This window comes from Danio aesculapii, chromosome 16, assembly GCF_903798145.1.
Source record: "Danio aesculapii chromosome 16, fDanAes4.1, whole genome shotgun sequence".
NCBI lineage: Eukaryota > Metazoa > Chordata > Actinopteri > Cypriniformes > Danionidae > Danio > Danio aesculapii.
Window position 1 is genome coordinate 36447022 of NC_079450.1, and position 8646 is coordinate 36455667.

The 8646-nt window shown below is 34.7% G+C and overlaps 1 protein-coding gene across 2 annotated transcripts; it reads right to left on the reverse strand.

Moving 5' to 3' along the window:
• Window positions 1-3768: 3768 nt before the first annotated feature.
• Window positions 3769-8646, reverse strand: LOC130243641 (cytochrome c oxidase subunit 6B1). 2 transcript variants are annotated; one of them, XM_056475897.1, is made up of 4 exons: window positions 8563-8646; window positions 7933-8059; window positions 6010-6110; window positions 3769-4062 (listed from the first exon to the last, which is right to left on the reverse strand). In XM_056475897.1, the coding sequence occupies exons 2-4, from the start codon at window positions 8036-8038 to the stop codon at window positions 4009-4011; spliced, it is 261 nt and encodes an 86-aa protein (XP_056331872.1). In that variant the 5' UTR covers window positions 8039-8059; window positions 8563-8646; the 3' UTR covers window positions 3769-4008. The 2 variants fall into 2 exon arrangements, with proteins under 2 accessions (XP_056331872.1, XP_056331873.1); XM_056475898.1 differs by having other exon boundaries at window positions 7933-8062; window positions 8563-8645.

Genomic DNA, 8646 nt, shown 5'->3' on the forward strand with positions numbered 1-8646 from the left:
AGATGTCCTTCCTAGCGGAAGGGGGTGGTGGTGGGCTTAGATAGTTAGATGTTTTGTCTATGGCATGTGTTTCTTTTTTAGGTAATGGAGCCACAACAGGCAGAAGAAGGAGACTCATGAGAGCATTGCTGGAGATTTATCTGAACTGAACTTAAACACTAAAAACTGAACTACAATTTACTATGATCTTTTATGTGAAGCTGCTTTGACAATCTACATTGTAAAAGCGCTATACAAATAAAGATGAATTGAATTGTATGAAGAACACTAAAGAACAGCTTGTTTATTGCTGGAACTCAGCCAGCAAGTAGAGTTTTGTAAGTCATGTTTTTGACTTTTGCAAATTAAGCTGGGGCATGTGGAGAAATGGGAATCACACCTCAGCAACGACTGGAAACTGATAGTCTGGTTAGGTATTTCCTGGATATATGGATAAATAAATTTCCTTCCAAGAGGAAGGGGGTGGTGGTGGGCTTAGATAGCTAGACGTCTTGTCTGTGGCAGGTGTTTCTTTTTCAGGCAATGGATACACAACATGCAGAAGTAGGAAACTTCCTTCTTAAGAGGATCGGTGGAGATTTATCTGAACAACACTGGAGAACATCTTGTGCACTGCTGGAGCTCAGCAAGCAAGTAGATCTCTGTTAGTCCTGTTTATTAGAGACTGGATTGCAGCATGTGGAGAGAAATATGAATCACACGTCTCAGAAATGACGAAACAGATAATCAGAAATATCCTTCAAAGGCAGATGGATGTGCATAGATAGATGTCCTTCCAAGAGGAAGGGGTGGAGGTGGCCATACACACATTTTTGTGTGTGTTTTGCATATGAAAATAAAATTCATGCAAAAGATTTCTTAGACATTTTTATATCAGTTCAGATGTGTCTTTACATTGGATTGATTTGCTATTTATTTCAAATAAAAATTTTATAATAATAATCATTTTATTTATTCATAATATAATACATGTAATTCATAATATGCACTATAGCTATTTTAATAATCATAAACATTTCCTCCAAATGTAAAATAAAACATTGTCATGAAAAAGTGTTTTCCTCAGACAGGTTAACACAATATCAGTGTCTTGAGTTTAGAAAAAGTAAGAACATTATATCGGATGAAATAACCCTCATTTTCAATTACAACTAACTGAAAACAAATAAAATAAAGTACAAAGTTTTTATTAGAAATCTGGAAGAAATCTCATCAGAACTTTATAGAATAAAGCAAATATTACATTTACACAAACATCTAATAAATCCAGAGAAAATGGTTTTATACACATTCAATGAAGTTTCTGGAATCTGATTGGCTGAAAACTGTGTCATCAGACTAGATGTCTGTGACCAACAAACAGGAACTTGCTGGAGGAAACATTTACAAACCGATATCGTGTATAACAGCATCCTGTCAGTTTTCTTTTTGTCAGTTTGAAAATTAAACTTTAAACCCTTAAAAACAAAAAAGAATGTTTATCATGCCAGCAAGAAAACCTCTTTCAAATTAAATTGTCTATTTGAATGTATAACTGTAAATTCTGGTTTATTTTAAACGCAAAAAAAGAGAACAAATACATGTTTACAGTGCATAAATGAAGTTGCATATGTGAAAATGTGGGTAACATATATCAAATGAAAACATTCAAATAAATGCGTAATAACAGCATGTGGATCAATATATAGCATGAAATGTGTCAGGAACATAAATACGTGTGTAGTTTATAAACATAAAAAGTGTTTACTTACCTGCTAAATGTTTAACCAGCTACACTTAATCTCACAATGGTGTGTATTTTAATGTTTCTTAAACTTTTACTTTGTTACTTTTCAGAGAAGCACTATTTAGACACACAGTATAGTTCAACTGTGACCCAGGCCACTGTACTGGCAACAGTGTCAAGTTCACATCTTGATTGCAACATTTCCTGTGCGTCTTTTAGCAAGAAACTTGACACCGTCGAACGTTTAACATCTTGCTCTTGTGTTTTACATCAGACAATTAAAAAAAGATTTAGAAAATGAGGAATTTCTAGGTGCTGTGAGCAATCAGTATGCCACCACTGAAATTGCTACATTTGAACTATTGTAGCAATGGTTGCCATCACAATGCAGGCTACTTTAGCGCCATCTGCTGTTGTAAAAACGGGATTAAACAGAGCTGGTTAAATAAATGACCAAACTCACACATAACATCTTAACTGCTTATGTAATCACTCACCTCTTATGTTTTCTTGCTCGGTTAAACTGGATTAGCCTTTATGGCAAGCCTTATTGACTTACTAAATGTAGGCTAGTGTTTTAAGACATCTGAAATTAAATTAAGCATGAGGAATGAAGAGACTACCCATGTAATATACCACAACAGAAAACACATGAAGATCTGGATCCACAGAGTTATATTCTCATTTAAACTTGGAGTAATCAAGTTATTAATCGCCATCTAAAGATTTAGATTGGGTTGAATGAATCAAGATATTAGTTAATGATCACTGTTCTCATCCTGAGAGACTTAATTTAATACAAAGTGTTTTGGAAAACAAGCCTGATTACAATCATATGCTTGTGTGAGATTGTTTTCAAGGGATGATGTCTGAAAGGTTTTCCCCAGACGTTTTGGACATCTCCAACATTCTGCAGCAGCAGCAGATACAGTGGGGGAAATAAGTATTGAACATGATTTTTTTCCTGGAAATAATAGAGAATTGAACCAGATTTTGGTAAAAACCCAAACATAAAAACAAAACAAAATCTGAAAGATTAGTTATGTGCAATAACAAATGGAATGACACAAAGTGAAAGTACTGAAACTACTGAAATGTTTCTAATAGTTTTTGGTGATGACAGCTTAAAGACGACTCAAATATGGAGAATGAAGTCACAAGCATTGTTCAGGTTTGATTTTTTCCCCCACAGACTTAAAAGTATAAAAATCTTGATGGTTCTGTGTGTCTCGTCTATCAAATCTGATCTTTATTTTCTATTTTTATTATAGGATTCAAGTCCGGTGATTGGATGTGCCATTCTACAGCATGATTTTCTTTCTCTTTCCTTGTCTGCATTTTGGATCGTTGTCTTGTTGAAATGTCTGCCCTGGTTTTATCTTCATCATACTGCTAATGTAGATGTTGGACTGAAGCAAATAATATTCATTTACAATGATGAAGGGCAGAGGGTTGCTGACGAACAGAGAGAGATTTCAGCTGCTGTCTGGGCTTTTTACTGCCTTTCCACACCTTTTCTTCAGGTGTTCAAAAAAATACACATTTCTTGAGTCATTTCCTTACACATAGCTTTATTTGTAAACTAATTAGTTTTGCCTTCTTTACATATATGGATTTCTTTTGGTTGTTACCATCATCTGGTGAAAATTTGAAGTCAACAGCACCTTTAGAAATATGTTATCTGAGAAAAATCCAATACTTCAAAATTCAATACTTATTTCCCCCACTGTGTATTGAAAAATATGCTTTGAACTTTACTTTAAGGTGTGGAAATGTGTTTTTCCTCAACCAACCAGAATCGTTCTACCAAAAGGCTAGTGTAGTAGTCAGTGACCTTCTGCAAGAGTATAACTGCAGTTGATTTGAGATTGTACACAGAGCAGCCTATGACATTTTTGAAAGTGTTGAAGCTGACTTTAGACTATTCTCTACTCTGAAACAATTTTCTTCAGTAAATTTATCTGTTATTAAGTCTTTCTTCAGCCAACACAGTTCTTGTGTTTACTTGTAAATTCCGCTACACACAAATACACAAACATTAGTTGAAATTGTGCGCTTTTTTATTTTGTAAATTGCATAAGCAATATGTAGAGTGACAAAGCTTAATGCTAATGTAGGACCTCAAACTGCTGAAGGTAAAAAGGTCATAACATTTTAATCTGAATGACCTTTCATGCTTCAGCAGGGCAAACCGATACTCAAGACATCAAAACGGAGTAATATATTATGAGGTACTCTACAAATAGTTGGGAGTTCATAAAATTGAAAGTAACAGCGACCATTTAGATTTTTCCAGGGAAGCTTCCATCCTCGATCTGTGAATCCCATTTCCCCACCTGATGGAATGAAAAGACAAACATCAATTTCAAGTAAAGCTTTCAGTGACGGTTTCTGTTTTATCAACAAAAAAAAAAAGAAAAGGGGAACCACCAACAACAAATTGACTGACAAAGCATTTCATTTGCATGAAAATTTGTTTCAGGCATTGATGGTTCATAAAAACAAAATCAGCTTCTTCATTTAGACCAAGAGGATTTTCTGCACAGTACTTAACAGATCCTAAAAGGAGACTCGTATTGGCTGTGGAAACACTGAAATGTTTACAGCCATACTCAGAAAAGATTAGAAAGATGATACTAGTGATGAACTGAAATCAGGAAAGATCTTGGATGTGTGACAAGAATGAAGAACAGAGAACTTTGTGCCAGTATGAGATCGAACCCTTGACCATACTCAAATCTAAGCATTTGTTGACTAGTAAAATCTGGACACCATGCAGCCAACGTCTGCAGTAAATAATGAAAATTGTAATTAAATGAACCAAGAACCCCAGGTTTCCGGGGACACTGATATTAACCAGCACTGCCAACAAATTACGAGAATCTGGTGATTCTTGCATCATTCCCATATACAATAAATACCTAATGCTCGATGAGTGTTTACAATGAAAGCAAAAATAAAGAAAATTTCACATTTTCTCATGCAATGCATTAAAGTGGACACCGGCATAAATGGAAACGTTTACCATTAAACCAGTTCATTCAGAGAGATTTCCTGACACTGCCTTTATTCTCAAAATTGTTTAAATCAAATATTTAATAATAACTTATGTATTTGTAATAAGCCAGAATCTATTCAAGTAAAGATCTGATGACCAAAGTTTGGATGAAGATGCTTACAGTCAAACTAATAACCTCAATTTGTATGTTTTGGCAATTCTCTGCTTTGTGTTGTGGCATTAGATGTGGCCGATGTATATTTGAGATGTAGAGGAAAAACCAAATCCTAGAAAGCATCTATTTGGGTGAGCAAAAAAAAAAAAAAAAAAAGGAAACATCTTTTTACAATTCAATTTGTTCAAATTAGAAAGTTAAAATCTCAAATTGAGATATTGTACATGGCTGAGCAGGGCTCGACAATAAGGACTGCCCAATGGCCTTGGGTCAATGTGCGAGACCCTCGGGAATGAAGACAGGATGGTTACTGGCCCGATTGGGCCAGAGCTGCCTTGTCACTAAAGTTTAATATGGCTGTGACTGTTTGTCAACTGCGTGCAAATACAATCTTGGGGTGCTTTCACGCCTTGGCGTTTGTTTTGTCTCGGTTGGCCAGTTAGTGCGGTTCGTTTGGCATATGTAAACACCGTAATCGTGCTCTGATCCATGCCAAATTAATTGGTCCGAGATCGCCTCAATGAGGTGGTCATGGTATATATATATATAAAATTTTACACCAATTTTGATATCTCTAGATAACATTGGTTTTTATTTAGTTTTTCTGGACTTTCAGCGATGAAATTCCAAGTAATCAGAAAGCTTTTCTAATTTAAAATAACTTTATAATAACATAATCTTTCACAGGCTACGACAAAAAATGTTAGGAAAAATGAATCCTTTAATTTTTTCCTCAAACATTGTTTTTCCTTGCAATTAATTTCTTCATTCATTCACTGCCAAAAAACATAATTGTCTGTAATTTCTCAGTGATTTAAACTGATTTGTATGTCCACAAAAATGGTACATTCAAACAAAAACATGGAAGAAAGATTGTTTATATGCTTTACTATATTTCAAGAGATACATTCTATGGCACAAAAGTAGAATGCTTTCTTTAATAGCCAAGTCTGCATCAAATATATCAGATTGTTTTCACTTGAAGTGACAGACCAGTAGTGCTGCATGTGCTTCAATAAGTGTGTAATAATAGGCTAAATGAAAATGCGCAATTTTTTCAAAAGACAAGAATAGATTTGAAGAAAAGAGTTTACAGTAAAAAAGACTCACCCAGCTAATTGGGCACAGGCTCTTGTAGACTCTCTGATACCATTCACAGGGAGAGGTATCCTGCCCTTTGCTTGACAAAGCCTTATTACACCTGTGGAAGTCTGAGAGAAAGAAAAGGCATTATGTAAACACTGAAAACTGAGAGAAAATTATTCTACAATAACTGATGAAAATTATTAACAACAGTATTTTTCATCAGCAGGTTTGTTGGAAGAGCGTGGGACAAATAAGTTAATATGATATTAGTATCTTGCTATGTAACGGGTTTCTTTTTGACCTTCTAAAAATAGACTGTGTAAATACAGAAATAAATAACAGAGACAACAAATCAGTCTTGGATGTTTTCTGTGGTGTTTTGAGGGGATCAGTACTTTGACTGTGTGACCAGAGCCAAACATTTTGTGCTATGCCCTTGTGCACATGACTAACAGACACACAAACTGAGATCCACAACAAACAACCCTGATTTACTGCTGTGACCTTGAGAGAGAAAAAAAAAAACTTAAGACATATTTTGCCTGAAAAGTTGTGTCACCACTTAACTTGTTCCAAAAATGATGACTTTCTTTTATTGAACACAAAATATATTTTGAAGTAATCTGGAAATCTGTAACCGTTGATCGAGTCAGAGCTTACAGGTTTTCATCTTTCTTCAAAATAGATTTTATTTGCTTTTGAAAAAACTCAAAGGTTTGGATCTCTTTGAGGGAAAGGGTTTTTATTTTGGGGTGAACTATCCCTTTAAGTCGAAGCTACTCCAAGTAAAATATGACTTCACTATACTATTAATACTCCGAGCTGGCTAAGACTGAAGTGATTTTGTACATGCCTGTGTGTAAAAATCAAACTGCTCTCGTTCATTTAAAAAAAACACATCTGCAATAAGTAACTTAGAAAGTACCAGTGTCCTCACTAATAACACAATTTAATAGTTAAATTCTATATACTAAAGAGATTAATAAAGTGCTATTAAAACACTGGCATATTATTTCAAGTGATCCTACCTACAAAGAGTGTTCACCTCGTTTTAGTACACAAAAGAGCATCTAATATCCGAAATATATTGGTAAGAGCTGATCTAAAACCTGCTCCACATTTTTTAAATAATATACCACATGGTAATTTTAAATGTGGGAATTGTTTATAATGCAAATTCACATACAAAACGTCAACTTTTACACATCCTCACAGCCAAAACGTTCAAAATTTGTGGCACTATTGTGTGCAAGATATAGATTATGTTAGCGGTGCCTGTGTGGTTTATGTTATGTAGGTAAGACGAGTAGGCCTTTAAAAATTAGCATTTTTGAACATTGATATGCTATTCGACATCATGATCCTAGAAGTCCTGTTGCGCAGCATTTCTCAGTTATGAGAGGGGGGTTGGGGGAGATCTTAACAAATTGCTTGTTACAATGTGAAACCTTGTGGATTTTCACTCTAGATACATTTTCTCCAAGAGGTTTAAATAAGGAATTTGACATTCATCCTTTTCCTTAATACATTTTCAATGTTTAAATAGGTGTTTGGTATTTTGCTATATTTTGTTGTATTTCCTTTGTTATATTCTGTTTTCTATAATTTGTGAAGCAACATTATGGTTTGTTTTTGTATTTTCGCTTTGAATAAGTTGTATAATTTATAAATGTGTATTTTATTTATTATTTTTTTGTGAGATAATAGGAGATCATGTGTTCTGGAAATGTAAAAAATGCGCACCTTACTGTGTTAAACACTGAAGAGCTGTGTGTTCGAAGTATTACACGCTTTGCGTCAGCCTTTTTAATTGAATAAATTAGCATTTTTGGAGCTTTGGTGTTGCGCCTTTTTTGAATATGTCATTTGCACTTTTTGCATTTTGGCTGGCTTCTACATTTTTTCCTACTTAAACATAGGTCATGTAATAATGTATTCTATTCCCACCTAGATAATTCTGGTAACAGTTCCTTGTCTGGTTGGTGTTTGGGAAACGGGCATCAAATGGAGCCGTTCTGTAGTTCTTGATCTTCTCCTCAATAACATCAGCCATCTTCAGTCAGTTATAATGGTTCTGCTTGACATAATAAACATCCACAGATTAACAACATGATCCATGTACTAAAATAAAGTATATCGTACAAATGTCGTAGTAGTAGTAGTAGTGGAATGAAGAAAACACCTAAATTCTTACACAGACAATCTCAGTAAGGTACTACAGTCAGTCAGTCTCATACTGTGAGACCTTTAACGTTATTGCTATTGTATCTGTTAATATTTACACAAGCTCTTTCAACTTTAGGAATTACTTGTGTATTGCAGTTAAGTCTGAATGCGTAAATATAAGTGTATTACAGCTTTAAAGCAACACTGAAGTAACATAACCTTGATGTAACCGGTTTAAGTAGCATGTTTGCTAACGCGCTAACCAACTCAAATGAATCATTCTCTTTAAACAGTCGTTGTTAGTCTGTATATTTTGCAATGAGGTAAACGTAAAGCGACTATAGAGAGCTTTTACACTACAGACTATTCATTCACAATTTGCACTAAACAAATATAAACAGTTCGGCCTACCTCTCGCTGTGCCCTTATCGTAACGTCCTCTCGAAAGACTTGAGCGCAGTGAATTATGGGAAGTCAGGGTTATGTGTGGGCGGG